General features: G+C 43.1%; 1 protein-coding gene across 1 annotated transcript in view; it reads left to right on the forward strand.

Annotated features, from left to right (window-relative positions):
- The first annotated feature begins 7,583 nt into the window (after positions 1–7,583).
- LOC143278981 (uncharacterized) overlaps positions 7,584–21,533 on the forward strand; it is a 45,421-nt gene continuing 31,471 nt past the window's right edge. Inside the window, exon 1 of the mRNA XM_076583316.1 lies at positions 7,584–7,686. Within this exon, the coding sequence (XP_076439431.1) occupies positions 7,674–7,686 (13 nt within the window). The 5' untranslated portion in view covers positions 7,584–7,673. The remainder of the gene's footprint in view (positions 7,687–21,533) is intronic.

Consider the following 21,533-nt stretch of genomic DNA (forward strand, 5'->3'; position numbering starts at 1 on the left):
TTTCTTTGGTTTCTTTTTTCTGGTTGCAGTCAGCAGTTCACTCCTGTCTTTTCTGGCACCTTTCACCAGATCAGATTTATCTTTGTCAAAATTCCAACCTGCCAAGGCAAAGTAGCGGGCATACTCATCAATTCTACGCTCAAGCAGGTCGTCTTTACTGCATATCATGCATAGTCTTGTCCCCACTCCTGTAATGAGGCCCTTGAACACTGGAGGAGGATGACAACTAGTTGGGAGAAGGTAAGCATGAGAACTCTTGCTGTACACATCAGTCACTATCTTTCCCTCAAGCATAGACAAGCCAATCTCAAGGTAAGATGCCGTTTTTCCACATGATACCGCCCACTGAATGTTTGGTGGGTTGAGAGACTGTATGTGATTTTCAAAGACTCCCACATGAGCAGGATCTAACAGAATAGTGATTCCATCATCCCTATACCTGCTCCAGTCCAAATGCCTGAAGTCATCCTGCTCCTCTGATGGGATGAGGGATGAGAGAAGTGGTACAGGACAAGCGTCAACCAGCTTAGCATCACGTTGCCCCATGAATACGTCCACATAATCACATGAATGTGGTGGTCCCATTGCCGTTCCATGGTTTGGTGTAGCAAATGTGGTAGTCTCATCTTGCGATGTGTACTGACAGGCGTTGAAATCCAGTGAAACTGTCTGACATGTGACATTTTCTAAGAAGGAGAAACTTTAACGTATTTCGTGTACCCCTTACAACAGGAAAGAAAATGTGCCACGTTTTCAGCTGCCTCTTCACAGACTGGACAGGAGTTTTCATTTGGTTCTTCTGTCATATACCTATGTTTGTCATTCATTAAACCACACAGTCTAAGACGAAATTTCATTAAATTAGTCCGAAGTGTTTTATTGAATATTGATATTAAGTACTGTTCTGGACCAAATGCACCTTTGAAAAAAAAAGTACCACTGGTATTTGTCTCCTGATTCTATCGCTTCATGCCAGTTCTTTCTGAAAGAGGAAGTAAGCCTTTCTTTGAATTCGGAAACAAAAACTTTCTTCGCAACCAACAGCCTGACTCAACCAGAAAATACCAAAATCATTTACTGTTGATACATTGTTCACTTTTATCATCCAATTTTCTTTACCGTTATTATGCCGTGTTTAGAACATTTCATATGCTTGTCTGTTCAGTCTTGACATTGGAAACCTTATGAGTTTCATTCAGTATTTTATACATTTTACCGCTGCTCCAACATATAAGGGATGTCTACCTATTTCTGCGTACATTAATTTATTTGGGGAGTATGGTGGAAGGCCTAGAGGTTTCGTCATTGCAAACGTATATACGTTTCCAATGTGTGCAGTGTCTTCCAAACCCCACACTTCAGCAGCATGAGTCAGAACAGGCTCTATTTGTGAATCAAAGAATTTCCAGAATAATGTGATATATATACTGAATTTAGTCATCTCATTGATTTGATTATATGAATGACCCCATTTTTTGCCTTCGGACATAGATCTTAAAAAAAACTGAGCTAATCGACAGTTTAGTCGAAAAGGTCATGCCCAGACACTTTTAGCTGTTCGTTACTTTGACCTCTTGATCTCCATACATATGCCTCACCAAGCATCTCCTTTTAAGGACAATAATTTATCTTGTGTGACTGTGATCTTGTTATTTTTCTCTTGTTTCTAAATACCCACCATTCCTGAAAACCATAATCATGTTTATATCTAGATTTACTGTGATAGAAAGTCAATCTGCTTTGTATGTTAAATGGCTCAGTTGATTTTGCAGTCCTGTGGGTGTACTTGAATGTAGAATAACATCATATGCAAAAAGTAATAGAAAATAATTCCACTGCGCCTGGAATTATTTGCACCCCGTATCTTCCTGCATTGGCTATTTCTGTCGCCAGTTCGTTAATAAAATAAAATGAAAAAACATCAAAGGACTTACCAGGCATCCTTGTTTAACTCCCCTGGGTCACTCGAAAATTCGATGTATAAGCACTTGTCACGTACACATGCAGTTACAGAACAATAGATGCCTTTCAAAGCTTTGTACATTTTCCCACCCAGCCCTGCCTTTCGTGTTATAGACCATATTGATATGTTTCTGTTAACAGAGTCAAATGCTTTTTTTTAATCGACAAAGGCTACATAAAATTCAGAAGGCTTTGATAGATATTTCTGAGCAAGTCTGTAAAATGTGACAATGTGGTCAATTTTACTATGCCCAGATCTGAATCCAGCTTGTTCTTCTTTTATATTCCCGTTGACTTAAGTCCATTTAGTCAATCTTTCGTTAAGCGTGCTTGTGCAGACTTACTGATTATATTTGTCAGTGAGATGCATTGGTATGTCAGTTGCTCCTTTTTTATGAATGGGCACAGTAATAGATTTTGTCAATGCTTGCGGGAATAATACCTCCTCCAAAAATTTTTTGAATAATCTTATAAAATAGTAAGTGCATCCTCCGTATTTCAGCATCTCACATGAAACTTTATCTGGACCGGCACTCGTTCCCACCTTTAATCTATGAATGCCTGCCATAACTTCATCATATGATATAGGTTCATAAAGAAATAGCATCATGATCGGCATCAACCGTAGTTTTACTTTCATCATCCATACTTTCATTTTCTTGTGTGGCATTGTCAAAAGACTGAAAGATTCTTTGAAAGTATCATGCCATAGATCACTGGAAACGAGTTGTACAATGTTCTTTTGCAATTCACCGAGCAGATCGTCTGCCATATTTCGAGTATTTTATACTTCCTTCCAATTTAGCCAGTCTACTCTGGTCAAACTCATTCTTTTGTTCGAGCAAACGTTTATATTCTTTTCTGACTTGTACAGAACTTTCTTGGTTTTCTTGTTGATTTGTCCTGTATTTTTAAGGTTTCTTCAAACCGAACGGTTAAACTAATCATTTGGATTTTTTCTTCTTATTTCCAGTGCATTTAACCATGCAATTTGCAGCCCCGAGCAAGTCATTCGTAATAATATTAACCGATTCATTCACATCCCTGTAACCTGCACCACAGTCTTTCTGTGCGCGTGCCTGCTCTCTAAACTCACATCAAGCTTTCTCATCTCTATATTTTTGCGCTAAATCATCTGACCATATCACGCATTCTTCTCGAGAATCATGTTCAAATGCAACTAAGTTTTTCAATGATAATTTCACGGCACGTGATAGGAATCCAAACGATCTTTGACATGTTCAGCACAATCTAAGTTGGAAATAAACTCCCAGACATAATGAAGTAATCAGTTACACTGGAGCCATTTGGGGCAATGAAGGTAAACTCCCTATTTTCATCACCCTAACAATAACCATCTAGGGTGACACAATCGAACATAAAACACAAGTGTATCAAAGACTGTCCAAAATTATCATTGGTTACTGTTAAGTCTTTAGAATGCCTGTCCCGCAGATCATATCGTTTTTGCCTCGGTCTATTTGGCGCTCTGCCACGGTCACCGTACAGAATGATATTGTCCTCACCAACAGCAGAAGGGGTACACAGAGGATATCCTACAGCACCCCCGTGTTGATGATACACTTGCCTGTTGACTGTATCTGTACTGCTTCTCCTCTGTCAGTGTTGTCCTTACTACCTCTCCCCTGTCAGTGTTGTCCGCACTGCCTCTCCCCTGTCTGTCAGTGTTGTCCGCACTGCCTCTCCTCTGTCAGTGTTGTCCGCACTGCCTCTCCCCTGTCTGTCAGCGTTGTCCTTACTGCTTCTCCCCTGTCTGTCAGCGGTGTCCTTACTGCCTCTCCCCTGTCTGTCAGTGTTGTCTTTACTGCTTCTCCTCTGTCAGTGTTGTCCTTACTGCCTCTCCCCTGTCTGTCAGCGTTGTCCTTACTGCCTCTCCCCTGTCTGTCAGTGTTGTCCATACTGCCTCTCCTCTGTCAGTGTTGTCCTTACTGCTTCTCCTCTGTCAGTGTTGTCCTTACTGCCTCTCCCCTGTCTGTCAGCGTTGTCCTTACTGCCTCTCCCCTGTCTGTCAGTGTTGTCCATACTGCCTCTCCTCTGTCAGTGTTGTCCTTACTGCTTCTCCTCTGTCAGTGCTGTCCTTACTGCCTCTCCCCTGTCTGTCAGCGTTGTCCTTACTGCCTCTCCCCTGTCTGTCAGCGTTGTCCTTACTGCCTCTCCCCTGTCTGTCAGCGTTGTCCTTACTGCCTCTCCCCTGTCTGTCAGTGTTGTCCTTACTGCCTCTCCCCTGTCTGTCAGCGTTGTCCTTACTGCCTCTCCTCTGTCTGTCAGTGTTGTTCGTACTGCCTCTCCCCTGTCTGTCAGTGTTGTCCTTACTGCCTCTCCCCTGTCTGTCAGCGTTGTCCTTACTGCCTCTCTATCTGTCAGTGTTGTCCGTACTGCCTCTCCCCTGTCTGTCAGTGTTGTCCGTACTGCCTCTCCCCTGTCTGTCAGTGTTGTCCGTACTGCCTCTCCCCTGTCTGTCAGTGTTGTCCTTACTGCCTCTCCCCTGTCTGTCAGTGTTGTCCTTACTGCCTCTCCCCTGTCTGTCAGCGTTGTCCGTACTGCCTCTCCCCTGTCTGTGTTGTCCTTACTGCCTATCCCGTGTCAGCGTTGTCCTTACTGCCTCTCCCGTGTCAGTGTTGTCCTTACTGCCTATCCCCTCTCTGTCAGCGTTGTCCTTACTGCCTCCCTGTCTGTCAGTGTTGTCCTTACTGCCTCTCCCCTGTCTGTCAGCGTTGTCCTTACTGCCTCTCCCCTGTCTGTCAGCGTTGTCCTTACTGCCTCTCCTCTGTCTGTCAGCGTTGTCCTTACTGCCTCTCCCCTGTCTGTCAGTGTTGTCCTTACTGCCTCTCCCCTGTCTGTCAGCGTTGTCCTTACTGCCTCTACCCTGTCAGTGTTGTCCTTACTGCCTCTACCCTGTCAGTGTTGTCCTTACTGCCTCTACCCTGTCAGTGTTGTCCTTACTGCCTCTCCCCTGTCAACGTTGTCCTTACTGCCTCTCCCCTGTCAACGTTGTCCTTACTGCCTCTCCTCTGTCAGTGTTGTCCTTACTGCCTCTCCCCTGTCAGCGTTGTCCTTACTGCCTCTACCCTGTCAGTGTTGTCCTTACTGCCTCTCCCCTGTCAACGTTGTCCTTACTGCCTCTCCTCTGTCAGTGTTGTCCTTACTGCCTCTCCTCTGTCAGTGTTGTCCGTACTGCCTCTCCTCTGTCTGTCAGTGTTGTCCTTACTGCCTCTCCCCTGTCTGTCAGTGTTGTCCGTACTGCCTCTCCTCTGTCAGTGTTGTCCGTACTGCCTCTCCCCTGTCTGTCAGTGTTGTCCGTACTGCCTCTCCCCTGTCAGTGTTGTCCGTACTGCCTCTCCCCTGTCAGTGTTGTCCGTACTGCCCGTACTGCCTCTCCCCTGTCAGTGTTGTCCGCACTGCCTCTCCCCTGTCAGTGTTGTCCGTACTGCCTGTCCCCTGTCAGTGTTGTCCGGGCTGCCTCTCCCCTGTCAGTGTTGTCCGTACTGCCTCTCCCCTGTCAGTGTTGTCCGCACTGCCTCTCCCCTGTCAGTGTTGTCCATACTGCCTCTCCCCTGTCAGTGTTGTCCGTACTGCCTCTCCCCTGTCAGTGTTGTCCGTACTGCCTCTCCCCTGTCAGTGTTGTCCGGGCTGCCTCTCCCCTGTCAGTGTTGTCCATACTGCCTCTCCCCTGTCACTGTTGTCCGGGCTGCCTCTCCCCTGTCTGTCAGTGTTGTCCATACTGCCTCTCCCCTGTCAGTGTTGTCCGGGCTGCCTCTCCCCTGTCTGTCAGTGTTGTCCCTACTGCCTCTCCCGTGTCAGTGTTGTCCGCACTGCCTCTCCCCTGTCATTGTTGTCCGGGCTGCCTCTCCCCTGTCTGTCAGTGTTGTCCCTACTGCCTCTCCCCTGTCTCCCTGTCTATCAGTGTTGTCCGTACTGCCTTTCCCCTGTCAGTGTTGTCCTTACTGCCTATCCCCTGTCAGTGTTGTCCGGGCTGCCTCTCTCAGTGACCATTACTGTTCTGACTAGTGGTGTTACATTGGCTGGTTTTGTACGGGCTTTGTTTTACTAAGTGGTTTCACACTGTTTCCACTGTCTGTTTTCCACAGCCACTTCTGCACATGTCCTGGGGTCCGGTTTTCCGGGGCTCTACGACCAGTTTGCCTTGTCTGAAAAAGGCGATCTGAGAGAGAGAGAGAGAGAGAGAGGGGGGGGGGGGGTTAAGGACACTTAAGGACACACCTGACTGCATTCAGTTGCAGTTGCGTGTATAACGGATCAAACAATCGTGACATCTGGTTTCCTAGCAATACAAATGGGATGCCGAAGAATGTGTGCACATAAGGCAGTTAAAAAAGAAGACTGTGGCAAAGAGAAATGAAATCAAAATGTTCACAAGATAACAAAAGGTTATAGAAATACATACATGACATTCAAATACACTCAAATGCACAGTAAACATTTACAGGTACATAATCATGATACCTGCATTCATGACAATAGTGTATATGAATATAGTAATGAGAGAGATATAGAGTGAGTGAGAGAGAAGAAGAATGAATGAAGGAACAGATGAATGAATGAATGAATTTTATTTCCGAGGGCATTAGAGTAAGCAAACAATTGCTTTTTCCAGCCCTCGAAAGGGAAAAAGGTCTAAAGAAAAGGTATGAAGAAGATCACAAGTAATGGGTAAATGATAATAAATTAATAGAAAGACGAGAAAAGAAACACTGAACGGTATAACAAGCATCATATCTATAACAAACAACACGTATTTCATAAAGATGCACAGAGAGAGAGAGAGAGAGAGGTAAGCAACAGAAGAGAGAGGAGATAATATGTATAGAGAGGATGGGATAAAGAGACAGAGTGAGACATGTGGTGAAATACAGTACTGTCATAAAATGGGGAAAAAAGAAACCATGGGCAAAACAGATTAGGAAAATTGAATTAGGTGCGAAACACATACAGAGAGAGAGAGGGGGTGGGGGGGGGGGGGTGTTGGAGGGGATGGGAATAGGTGGTGAAAAAAAGATTTATTTATAAAAATTACACGCAATTCGTTAACCCTGATTTTTTTTAGTTTTGTTTTTTCGGTTTTTTTTTTTTTCCCTTGGGTCATTATTGGACACTATTTCTTGGCTTTCTTCACACACACACACACACACACACACACACACACACACACATATATATATATATATATATATATATATATATATATATATATATAAAACACCACGTATTCAGTCAACCTCACACCCAGCCCCTCCCCCTGCCCCTCATTCATCATCACAACCATCGCTTCAGCATCAGCGACGACCAACAACCAAAGACATCTGCAGCAACACAAAGCACAGCGGTGTCGACGCACGAGCGTTTCCACCACAGGCAATAGCAGACAGGTTTTGGTGGGCGGAAACAACTGCATGCAGTGAGCACAGCTGCCAGCTATATAGTCTGACGATCTGTGCCTGTTGGGTTCTTCTCTTTATTGTGTCTGACGCTCGCTGCAGACTGGGGTCTGTCTGTCCTGTCCATTCTCTCCCGGCTGTTTTATACATAACCACAGGACGCTTTCGCTGCAGTGTTGTTTTTGGGGGGTGGTTCGTTTTGTGGGTTTTCTTCTTTTGTGTTTTGTTTTTGTTTTGTTTTTATCTCTTTTTTTTGTTTTGTTTTTCTGATTCCCGTTGTTGTCGTCGACGACCATGACTTGGACAGGTGGGTTTCTTACGTGTGGTGGACAGAAAGCTCTCTCTCTCTCTCTCTCTCTCTCTCTCTCTCTGTGCGTGTGTATTTCGCTCCAAAGTCAAATTTCATAATTTGTTTTGCCCATGGTTTCTCTCTCTCTCTCCCCCCTCCACTCCCCCCCCCCTTTTTTTTTCTTTTTGTTTTTGTTTAAATGGAGATCGTATTCTTAAGTGTCATATCAGCGGCTTTTATTGCTTCATTTTATTTTAATTTATTTCATTTAATTTCATTTCGATAAGTTTTTATTTCATTTTATTTCATTCCCATGCATTTTTCGTCGATTTGTTTTCTTATAAATTGTGTTTCGCAATTTGACTTCCCCCATATATATATATATATATATACAGAATAGTTTTTGTTTTTTGTTTATATAAAAATTTCCTTTTGTGTGTTTTTCTCTATGTGATCAAATTTGAATGCCGCAGCAGGCAGTACAATAATATGTGTGTGCGGCATTTGGAAAAATATAAAACATTCAGTCTAAATTGAACGCGCGCGCACACACACACACACACACACACACACACACACACACACACACACACACACACACACGGTTAACTCGGCAAGCCCCTCGCTCGAAGTCCAAATGCAGGTGATTGAGTTTACAGTCCCCCAACATACAATTGGCATTTCTCGCTGCTCAGCGTGTTGTCAGTGTGGGGTTCCACTGCCCCCACAAGCACGCGCGCGCGCGCGCGCGCGCACACACACACACACACACACACACACACACACACACACAAAATGTAAATACTAAGAATAACAAACATTGATGTTACTACAATGAATAAATGTAACATCTTAATCTGTCTCGTTTTATTAACAACAACAGCAACAACGAAACCCAAAATATAATGATAATAAAAACAACAACAAAAAACAAACAACAAAACTAAACAACAACAAAAAATAAACAAAGAAAAAGCTGTTTGAGGAACACGAATTTGTTTCGAGTCACACATTTCGAGCATATAGATGAGCATTTCATTAATGCTACGATCGTTTATAACTTTTTTATTTCTGATTTTTGTCTCTGCAACTCAGTTTAGAGCTACGACAGTTACATCAGAAACAAATGAATGCAAAACGAAAACGTCATCGATGCAGAATATTTTACATTAGTTTATTTTTAGAGAATACAATTTTCTGGGATTCTCTTTCACAGCTTTTACTAAATACTGATAGATTATACTCTCACTTATTCATTTGTCGGCTTATCCAGACTAACTGATCTATTGCCAAAATATTTAGTAATTTTCTTTTACTAGATACAAATTTCCTCTTTTTAATTTTTTTATTTTTATGTTGATCTAAGGTTCTCTCTCTTTGGTAGAGGTCCGTCCGTCTGTTTGTCTACCTGTTTGTCTGTCTACCCCTTTTCTCTTTCCCTCTCTTTCCGTGTGTGTGTGTGTGTGTGTGTGTGTGTGTGTGTGTGTGTGTGTGTGTGCGCGCGCGCACTCTACCCCTTTTTTCTTAACCAATATTTCTTCCTATACGTCTGACTTTCTCCTTTGAACATGATCTGTCTCTGAGCGTCGCTCCGTTCCTTTTCTTTCTTTCTTTTTTAGAGTGCATCTCTCTCTCTTTCCTTTTTTTTTGCACTTATACAAATGTATTTACATCCAAGTGCTCACCCTCCTCTGTTTTTACCTATGTGCTCTTATTTCTCTTTTGCATCTTTGTTGAATTTAGAACAGCCTTCCGACACATGTCGTTTGTGCAAAAACTATACACACTTTTAAGAATAGGCTTGACAAATTCTGGTCAGACCAAGAAATCATGTTTGAAGACTTCAGGGCAAAAGTACTGACAACCGGCAGTGGCGCATATGAGCAGCCTGAACGTAGAGTCCGATGAAGAGGAACTGCTGGGACCTGTATCGGAAAACAACTCTAAGTTCTAAATGTTGACAATTCTCAATGCAAATCACTGAACACGGCCGCGGGACATGGGTGCTGAGACACGGCTACTGATGCTACCTTCCTCCGCTACCGTCTGCTGTAGTCGCCGCTGCTGATAGTGGACACCCTCCCCCCCACATCCCCCCATAACCTCACCCCACTTCGCCGTCTCTCTCTCTCTCTCCCCTTTTGTCCACAAAGAAATCGACTCCTTTTCGGGATACCTACCAACCTACCTGTCTACCTGCCTACCTACCTACCAACCAACCAGCCTACCAAGGCCTGACTAAGCGCGTTGGGTTACGCTGCTGGTCAGGCATCTGCTTGGCAGATGTGGTGTAGCGTATATGGATTTGTCCGAACGCAGTGACGCCTCCTTGAGCTACTGAAACTGAAACTGTTGACTTTGTTTGCCTCTTCTATGGCTTAGAGTTGAATGTTCAGATTCTAATTGTAATTCATTTTGATTGGACATTTCTCTGTTTTGGGACGCTTTTCTTTTGCGTCTTCTGATTTATCTCTTGTTTTATCTGGTGTCTATTTAATATTAAATAATAATACTGTACATGTATATAGCGCCCTTTCTCACTAAGAGCTCAGGGCGCTTTACATGAAAGAAAAATAAAACATTCATGGCCACTCTTTCTCAAAAAACCCTCCACCCACTCACACTCTCCCTTTCACACTCTACATACATCCAAAGTGAGCTGACATGGGTGGTGTTGGAGAAAAGGAAGCTGAGAGTACTTATAGATAGGTTTTAAAAAGATGAGTCTTTAGTGATGAGCGAAAAGCAGAAATAGAATCAGATGCACGGATATGATAAGGAAGATTGTTCCAGATGTGAGGAGCAGCAAAGAAAAAAGAACGTTGTCTGTGTGTCGCTGTGCATTGTGTTAAAGTAACGTAACTGTGTTGAGGAAAGGTGAATACCTTCCTGCAGGAGAAAGGTAGACTTACAATGGTGATATGTTGACCCTGGTGATTGTCTATAAATATTTACATTGAGTATTCTTCTTTCGGGCTGAAATCTGGATTGCATATACAGAAGTTACGAGCAAAAGAAACCAAACGTTAACATGGGTTGTGCTTAATCTAACAGTAATGTTTCGTTATGTATTAAAACTGACTTACAAATCTAACCAATAGTTCAATATGCAGCCGGTTTAGGGGGATAATTTGATGCAGATTCTATCCATTGCGTTAAGTTCGCAAATTTGCTCCGAAGAAATGTCTAGGTTTCATGAAAATACCAAATACTTTTGTGTGTGTGTGTGTGTGTGTGTGTGTGTGTGTGTGTGTATATATATATATATAGAGAGAGAGAGAGAGAGAGAAACTGATATCCATTTCGAAAAGTTTCAGCTGCGGAGTGTATTCACCACTTTCAAAATCTGACTTCAACTGAATAGTCAAGATAACATCACAATGGTAGGCCTAATAGAGCTTTAAATCAGTACATCAGAAGTCGATTAGTTTGACGCCAGTTGTTCGACGCCAGTTGTGTGGAGTGATGACCTAGAGGTAACGCGTCCGCCTAGGAAGCGAAAGAATCTGAGCGCGCTGGTTCTGGTTCGAATCACGGCTCAGCCGCCAATATTTTCTCCCCCTCCACTAGAGCTTGAGTGGTGGTCTGGACGCTAGTCATTCGGATGAGACGATAAACCGAGTTCCCGTGTGCAGCATGCACTTAGCGCACCTAAAAGATCCCACGGCAACAAAAGGGCTATTCCTGGCAAAACTCTGTAGAAAAATCCACGTCGATAGGAAAAACAAATAAAACTGCACGCAGGAAAAAAAATACAAAAAAATGGGTGGCGTTGTAGTGTAGCGACGCGCTCTCCCTTGGGACAGCAGCCCAAATTTCACACAGAGAAATCTGTTGTGATAAAAAGAAATACAAATACAAAATGGACTTGGTTATGAATGGTTCAGCTAAGAAGTCGGAAAATAGGTTTCGTTGTTTATGTATTTTCGTGGTGGATTGGCTGTCAATGGCAGGAATAGTATCTACACATGTAAAACCATAGCAGATTATGATCTGTGCGAAGTCTCATTAACCCCTTACATCGCATCCTTCAACTTTTAAAAACAAAACTTGACAGCCTTGGGAAAAAAATCGTAAATCTAAACCCGGTAGTTTGGGAGCTAACCTCGTTTCTCTCACAGGCAAGCTGATGAAGGTGATTTGCTTTCTCCTCTTTGGATTAATACCATTTCAGAAGAAATGCGTGTCCACAATTAATCAAAATTAGCTATTAAATCCCAGCAAATGTGCTCGTCGACCATGCCGTGCATCAGAAAATGAAGACATAACTAATTCTGTTGAATAACGTATTTAAACTTCGGGACAAACGTGTCACGCGATCTCAGCACTAGGCTGTTCCCTTCAAAATGTGGCCGAGACCATTTTGATAAAACGTTCGCATTCTCTCTCTCTCTCTCTCTCTCTCTCTCTCTCTCTCTCTCTCTCTCTGTCTGTCTGTCTGTCTGTCTCTCTCTGTTTTTTGTTCTTTTCTTTTTGTTTCTGATGGCCTGTGCAGACACACGCACTCTATGTTCTTCTTTGTGCTTTATTGCGCTTCTCTTTTGTCTTTAGATTGTGTTTTTCATTTCCCCTCTACCTACGCTGTGTGTGTGTGTGTGTGTGTGTGTGTGTGTGTGTGTGTGTGTGTGTGTGTATACCCGTACCTGCGTGGGTGCCTAATCCATATTACCGGTTTCAAGATGATACAAGCGCAAACATATCTCTAGACACACACCCGAAAACCCTGAGTGGCTGCCTAAATAGCAGGATAAAACACGTGCATAAAAAAAAAAGAAGGAAAAAAAGCGTTTTTCCAGAGAAAGACGGAAAGAAGTGAAGGAAGTGTGGTGACAGAAGTGAAGGAGTGTGAATAGTGCCTTGATGAGGGAGCTCCTTGTTCCCATGCAGTGCGGTGTGTGTGGAGGATTGGGCAGAGGAGATCGGGTCACCGCCAACTGGGGGAAACATTGAGATCAAGAGAAGAGAAACATTCAAACAACCAGTTGTTACTCCTCACAAGACAAAGGTACACAAGGCAAATCACACTTGCAGTAGTTTAAATTACCCACCTATAACTAATGAAGAGAAACATGACTTATTCTTTGTTTGAATGCGATCCATGGCGACCTTAACGGAAATGGTTTGCGTTCACAAGTTTATGTGCATAGTGTGTGCATGCACGCGTGTACGTGCCTTTGTATCTGTTATATTTTCACCTCGCCATAACGGCAGTCATACTTCGTTTTCGAGGGCGTGCACGCTGGGTATGTTATCTGATTACAGGATCTTTAACGTGCATATTAATCTTCTGCCTATGTTTACACATGGAGAGATTCGGATTCGGAATAGTTTAATGTGTTTTGGCCATAGGCACATATACATATCATACATTCACTCATGCTCACACCTACCTCACACTCGACGCAGCCAAAACACTAATTAGTTCATGGATACTCTCTAGATCAGACTGTTGCAACTCTCTTCTCATCGGTTGTCCGCAAACACTCCTCAGACCACTTCAGCAGGTACAAAACTCCGCCGCCAAACTGATTTATAAAGCAAAAAGATCGGCACACTGTATGCACCTTCTAAAAGAGTTGCACTGGTTACCCATAGAGCAAAGAATCATATACAAAGCCGCCTGTCTCTGCTACCATGTCATATCTGGAACTGCACCCCGATACCTCCCTGAGATCTTTCATATCTATGTACCCTCCCGCTCTCTTCGCTCTGCTGCCGATGATAGAGCCTTCCGCGTCACAAAGTAAAAAAAAAAGAAAAAAAAGTTTGCTCCTTTTTGAGAACAATCAAAGAGAAGATTTATTGTTTGAAGTTAGGTATTTATTGCACTCGCTATTTGTGAAGGGTACAAATGTTGATTTTTGTTGGATACCATCCCACACCGGATTCCTTTATAACGACCAAGCAGACAGGGCAGCAAAAAGGGGAGCAAAGAATCATATAGATAGTATAAAAGTATATCGCCCACTGTCATACAAGGAACTAAGCAATATACTAGGAAGAGACTTTTATAGGTGCTTGAATTCAAGTCTAAAACCTCGTCAGTTGACTCTCTCAGACTTTGGTCCGATTCGCAGACCAATTCTGAGTTTACCTCTCAGATTATTATCAAAATCATAACGGACCAAGTATTGTTCTAATGTCAAGTGCATATGCTTTAGTAACCTGACAATTAAGCACATAATTTTTGACTGTAGCTTGATGAAGCCTTATGTACACGAAAGTGTGTCTTCACAAGTGACTGAGAACGTTGATGTTTTTGACTTTTTGCATTCATTATCAGTTGTTTCGCTTGTCAGTTTAACGACTTCTCTTTTACGAAGTCCTTTAAGTAATTTCCTGTAATTGTATTTAGATTTTTTTCATATTTCACCCTCATTTCACCCTCATTTGCTCATTTTCCCCCAACCCTCCATTCATTCACATCTCCCACCCCTTCTAACCGATAATACTCAAATGTATTCATAAATACTTTAACAAAATGTTTTCAATCACCGATATGTGTGACGGGACATTAAACAAAATTCCTCCTCCTCTTTCAAATCCATGTACCCTCCCGCTCTCTTCGCTCTGCTGCCGATGATAGAGCCTTCCGCGTCCCACAGTAAAAAAAGAAAAAAAAAGAAAAAGAGAACAGCACAGTGGCTGAGCCTTTTCATTATCTGCTGTTCAAATATGGAACTCTTGCCTCACCACGTCCGTCACAACCCCTCACTGCCTTCCTTTAAATCTGACCTCCAGACTTTCCTCTTCCAGCAGCATTTCCTCTAGACCCTCTTTCATACAAGAAAGTAGATTGTATAGGTATATTTGTAACGCTGTATTGTGTGTGTATGTATGTATGTATGTATGAATGTATGTATGTATGTATGTATGTGTTTTGTATTGTACGTACGAGTTTGTATGTGCATAAATATGTTTATTGTGCATGGTTGTGAGTTGAAGACGGAGTGTGTTTCGTTTGCCTGTGTGTGTGGATTGTGAGCCGCTTTGTGCAATGAGGAAAGCGCTGATAAATGTCCAGTTATTATTATTGATATTATCATCATTATTATCATCATTATCATTATTATTATCATCATCATCATCATTGTTATCACTATTATTGTTATAATATTATCAATATACATATCTCTCGCTCTCTCACCAACTTACCCTCTCCCACATATCCATCTCCCTCTGTCTTCCCCTCTCCACTCACTTTTATACACATATTGATGCACACGCGCACAAAGCCCGTTACTAACTTACTCAGTTCAACAGTGTCCAATTGAAATATCAGCAAACAATACAAACAATTTAAGCCAGGCAAAAATCTGTACATTTATCAAATACACTTCCCAGTGACATTGAGCCAATAACCAGCACATTGAGCCAATAACCAGCACATTGAGCCAATAACCAGCGCACGCATAAATATTTTCATACTATTATCATTTATCAAATTTCTTTTGTTGTCTCTCGCCCTTCCCCTCCTCTCTCTCTCTCTCTCTCTCTCTCTCTCTCTCTCTCTCTCTCTGTGTCATTGCCTTTCTTCACGAAGGAGAGAGACAGACAGAGCAGCCGACCCTCCTGACACCGCCTCTCCCTTCCCAACGTCCACAGAAATAGCCAGTGTTTACGGTCTCGTTCAGGCGTCACAGCTAACTCTCTGTCTCCTTCCACATGTATTTACAGTTTTAATCTCTCTCCCCCACAAAGCGTGTTCTGCCAAGTACTTAAGAAAAAGGTAAAAGTAGATAGCATCTTCTTTGGATCTTTACCGCCCCCCCCCCCTCCCCCCCCTTGTTTTGATAGTTTCAAATGTTCAACGTTGCAGTGTTGCAATGTAACACAGACCAAACTGAAATGCCGCGCTTGTTTTATGGCAGGGCCTGAAGTTTCAGTCCAAACGTACCTTCAGCAACGTTCGCTGCCCTGGATGTCATCAGTGGCATTGTTTGTCAGACACTGACATCCTCTTGTCTGTGCAAACACTGGAGTTGCCCGCATGTTCCCTGGCTTCGTCCACACGTGCGACTTGTTACCGACAGAACATTTCCGGTCTGTAGACGAACAAGTTTTCGTGCATGGTGTTGAAGTAGTCTATCGTCAACAAGATGCTTCTTTTCCTTCTCTCATTTTTTTTCTGCTGAAGTGTTGTTGTTGTTTTTTTCTTTCTTTCATTATTTACGTCAGCAAGAAGTCGATATTTTGTGTTCTGTCTCCAGACAACGATAATATATTATGTGGAATATATGTGGCGTTTACAATGTGTTTATTTCATTCTCTAGAAGATGACAAATTGAATTCGATCTTTGGATAACTTTGACTGCTGGTCTGTGTAAAGGAGGCCAAAGGGCAGAGTGAGTGTTGATGAGTCATACTGGAGGAAGACGCTGACGTTTCAGATCACCATCCTTATTCATAGCACAACGGTATGCAGGCAGGGACGGGAGAAGGACGAAACAAAATTAAAACAAAAACTATTAAACAAAATTTAAAAATCGATCTCGTAATTTTTTTTTTTTTTTTTTTTTTTAATGATTCGCTTCATTGACCGAACAAAGACCAATTTTAAACGCTTCATTTTGAAGGAAACGTGCAAAGGTTTCTACTTACTACATACTCGTTATCAAACGCGATGCAAATCCATATTTTCAAAATAAACGCGTTCAGATCTGACACGGTCACTATGGTCGACATGTACTACTCTTGGTGTTGCTGCAGTCTGGACCTGGTTGCGTTGTTTAACAACTGAGGAAATGTTATTACAGAGCGATGCTGTCTGTATGCGAGATGGCGTTTCTAATCTATATGTGCTTTAAAGCCGGTAAAAAAAAAATTGTAAAGAAATGGCTCTGGCATAAACTCTAAACTCATAAAATGTATAGCTATGGAAAATGCGGGATAGATTGTGGATGTGCATGTTGCCCCATATGAAGCGCTTTATTCCCGCTGCTGTAGTTTGTGCTGATCACTTGGCTGTTTCCATCCGTACGCTTTTAGTTATGTCAGCTCCACCCACTGAATCGCATTACGTTTCTGGGGACGCCCACTACAACAACTAGTATATTATCGCAGTGGCCTTAGCTACTGTGTCTCAATTAGCCCTTAATTTGTGTTTCATGTATCTTATTAGCCCTTAGCCTGTGTCTCATGTATCTCATTAGCCCTTAGCCTGTGTCTCATGTATCTCATTAGCCCTTAGCCTGTGTCTCATGTATCTCATTAGCCCTTAGCCTGTGTATCATTAGCCCTTAGCCTGTGTCTCATGTATCTTATTTAGCCCTTAACCTGTGTCTCATGTATCTTATTTAGCCCTTAGCCTGTGTCTCATGTATCTTATTTAGCCCTTAGCCTGTGTCTCATTAGCCCTTAGCCTGTGTCTCATGTATCTTATTTAGCCCTTAATCTGTGTCTCATGTATCTCATTAGCCCTTAGCCTGTGTCTCATTAGCCCTTAGCCTGTGTCTCATTAGCCCTTAGCCTGCGTCTCATGTGTCTCATTAGCCCTTAGCCTGTGTCTCATTAGCCCTTAGCCTGCGTCTCATGTGTCTCATTAGCCCTTAGCCTGTGTCTCATTAGCCCTTAGCCTGTGTCTCATTAGCCCTTAGCCTGCGTCTCATGTGTCTCATTAGCCCTTAGCCTGTGTCTCATTAGCCCTTAGCCTGCGTCTCATGTGTCTCATTAGCCCTTAGCCTGTGTCTCATTAGCCCTTATCCTGTGTCTCATTAGCCCTTAGCCTGCGTCTCATGTGTCTCATTAGCCCTTAGCCTGTGTCTCATTAGCCCTCAGCCTGTGTCTCATTAGCCCTTAGCCTGTGTCTCATTAGCCCTTAGCCTGCGTCTCATGTGTCTCATTAGCCCTTAGCCTGTGTCTCATTAGCCCTTAGCCTGTGTCTCATGTATCTCATTAGCCCTTAGTCTGTGTCTCATGTATCTCATTAGCCCTTAGCCTGTGTTTCATGTATCTCATTAGCCCTTAGCCTGTGTTTCATGTATCTCATTAGCCCTTAGCCTGTGTCGCATTAGCCCTTAGCCTGTGTCTCATTAGCCCTTAGCCTGCGTCTCATGTGTCTCATTAGCCCTTAGCCTGTGTCTCATTAGCCCTTAGCCTGTGTCTCATGTATCTCATTAGCCCTTAGCCTGTGTCTCATGTATCTCATTAGCCCTTAGCCTGTGTCGCATTAGCCCTTAGCCAGTGTCTCGTACCATCACTGAGAACTCGTCTCTGTTTCCCGTCTTTCTCCTTCCACGTGGCCACTTCTCAATGTCCACAATAAGGCCTGAAGCGTGTCAGAGCATTGTGGCAGTGGGTTTCAGCACCCCAAGGAGATGTTTCTGTGACAGTCGGGCGTAATGTTGGAACGGGATTCATGTGTCCTTCCCATTTTGTGCTTTTGTGTTCGCGAGTGGGTCTGTACATACATGTGCACATGTAAACGTTTCGTGTTGTTATTGTTGGGTGTGTGAATACATCTTAAGGGTGTGTGCGTGGCAGGCATGTGTGTATACGCCCGCCTATGTGAGTGTGCGTATGTGTGTATATATGAAGCTACTTTTGGAGTACCCACGGATTAAACAGAAGCAGATGGAGAGAGCGGAAGGGGCTTGGAGTGGGCAGTGCAGGAACAGTATGTCCTGTGTCGCTGTGTCGCTGAAGGCAAAGCGGGAACAAATCAGCAGGAACAGGCCATGGAGGCAGAATATTGATTGAGAGGTTAACACATGGGTCAACCTTTGTCCTGATGGAGTCTCCCGTCGGTCCGTCGGATGAGTAGGCAGGCAGGCTTATCTGTCGGTGTGTGTCCTCATATGGGAGAAGAGGCCGATTCTGGATGCGCAGCACTTCCCACAGGTGTTGCAAGGGAAAACGTCTCCAGAAGTTGAGCCCTGCTTCCTTCGCTCACGCTTCTCCTTAATGGCCAGCGTTAATTGTTTTTACCTTTGTCCTAATCTGATGATTAACGACCCCGACAGCAAGCAATCATATCTACTTAATGATTTTCTCGCCAATAGATGGACCGACCTGGTCACGGCACATCTATGTATAATGTGGAAACACCCTCTGAAAATGACCAGTACATTTGACCGGACGTCACAATCGGGAGAAAACATTGTTTTTTATCGTTCCGCTGTCGCCAGTTCGTGTCACAGAACGCCAGGCTTCTTCTGTCAACTCCCTTACCTCAAGAAATAGTATGGGTGCTAGTTTTGACATATTGCGGGGTAAAGTCGGCCATACAGGTAAAGTCCTACGGGCAGATACCAGTGAACGTGGGAGGTGCAGCCCACGAACAGGAGAGGCGACGGGCACAATAAACGAGTGGTTAAAGCGTTGGGCTTTCAATCTGACGGTCCCGGGTTCGAATCTCGGTAACGGCGCCTGGTGGGTAAAGGGTGGAGATTTTTCCTATCTTCCAGGTCAACATATGTGCAGACCTGCTAGTGTCTGAATTCCCTTCGTGTGTATACGCAAGCAGAAGACAAATTACGCATGTTAAAGATCCTGTGATCCATGTCAGCGTTCGGTGGGTGAAGGACACAAGAACATACCCAGCATGCACGCCCCCGAAAACGAAGTATGGCTTCCTACATGGCGGGGTAAAAACAGCTATACACATAAAAGCCAACTCGTGTACAGACGAGTGAACGTGGGAGTTGCAGCCCCAAGAAGAAGAACGGGGGAGAGAGAGAGAACAAAATAACGACTCCCATCCCTTCAACGTGAAAACCCGATATGGCTTGACAGCTTTGTTGTCTTAGTTATTTCGATGTATGCTGTTAAGGATTTGGATGTAGCTCTGCTTCTCCTTCTGTCACTGTCCATCTCCCTGCTTAATCTCCAGTCTCACATCTTTAAAGGTCAGCCATTGGTTATTTATGTATTACAGATAGGTTAACTACTACTTGCGCACAGTAAGAGTCCTCAAGATGAACACGATGAAAACCCGGAATAAAATAGCAGGTCAGAACATGAAGCTATAAGAGGAAAAGAGAAACACTCATGTATATATCACACAAAAGCGAGCGTGTGCACGCACGCACGCACACACACACACACACACACACACACACACACACACACACACACACACACACACTTATATGAACGCAGCTTAATTCTAACACTTGAAACTCAGAGCGAGAGAGAGACGGAGAGAAAGGTACGGACAGACACACACACACACACACACACACACACACACACACATACACACAAGCACACACACACACACACACACACGTACACACACACACACACACGTACACATACACACATACAACACACACACACACACAGACACACACACACACACACACACACACACACACACACACACACACACACACATATATATATATATATATATATATATATATATATATATATATATATATATATATACAGAGCTTAATTCTGACACTTGAAACTCAGAGCGAGAAAGAGACGGAGACACACACACACACACACACACACACACACACACACACACACACACACACAGAAGACAAGACAAGACAAATTCTTTATTATCGAGGATAATAGATGAGCACTGGCGCGCTTTTCTTCATCCAGTCCCCGCCCTGAAACAGGGTGTACACTACACAAAACTACATTATATATGTCATTGGATGCTTTACACAATGCTACGTAACGGGTCATAGAATGCGAATACTATACTACATAATAGCATAAGCATGGTAAAAATAACACACACACACACACACACACACACACACACACACACACACAGAGGTACAAGCATGGTATCAATAATCGACATAAAAACAAACAAACAAAAAACCACAGAACACCCACATACACTCTCTCTCTCTCTCTCGCACATGCACACTTACACACACATAAGCATACATTATGTATGTTAAAAAATACTATACTAATGTGAATATAAACAGTAAGTCTAATAAAAAAAAAATACACATAGCAATAACAGGAGGGGGGTGCTCATTGCCAAAGGAAGCATAATTCAACATATAAAATAGTATGAGAGTAAAAATGTCACAGGTGAACGAGAGAGACAGACAGACAGACAGACAGACAGAGGGAGACTCAGAGAGAGAGAGAATAAAACAATATCAACCAACGAATGACTAACCTCATATTACATGGAACATGTGATAGAGAACAGCAGGTCAGTAAGGAAGACAAAGTAACATGTATTGTATCATCTAATCAACACACACACACACACACACACACACACACACACACACACATATATATATATATATATATATATGGACTATGCGCTTATCCGTACATCAATACATTGAATTGACAATGGAGCAACTGGCAACTACTGAATGAATATTTAACTACATTTAATGGAAAGAAATGAAAGAACCGAAGAGGTTCGGAAGAGAGAGAGAGAGAGAGAGAGAGAGAGAGAGAGAGAGAGAAACAGGTGAAAACACGATCAGAAGGAAAACAGAAGTGAAACAAAAACTGAGAATTGAAACGAAAAGGCGCAGATCACTGAAGGGCGATTCCAGTGGAGGTGGGTCTGTATCGGTGTGATTCAGTTCCCAGAAACAAGTTCCTGTGTCATTTTCTTTCTTCCCTCCTTCCTTCCTTTCCTTTTCCCCATTCATTCTTCCTGTCCTTCTACTGGTTTTGGACCTCTAAGTAAAAATACAACAAAAATCTTATCTTTAAAACAACAACAACATTTTCACAGAGAAAGGACACAAAGAGACATTTTGTCTTGTTTCTTTCTTCTTTCATTTCTTTCCGAAATTCTAAACACGTACTCCCAATCCCGTGGCAGTTAGCAGGGATGGCTATTAAACGTTGGTTCGCGGTTTACAAGCTGGAGAAGTATTTGGAAGCACGCGAGGTTTTGTTTAATCATCACTCCA

Source organism: Babylonia areolata, chromosome 2 (genome assembly GCF_041734735.1).
Source record: "Babylonia areolata isolate BAREFJ2019XMU chromosome 2, ASM4173473v1, whole genome shotgun sequence".
NCBI classification, from domain to species: Eukaryota; Metazoa; Mollusca; class Gastropoda; order Neogastropoda; family Buccinidae; genus Babylonia; species Babylonia areolata.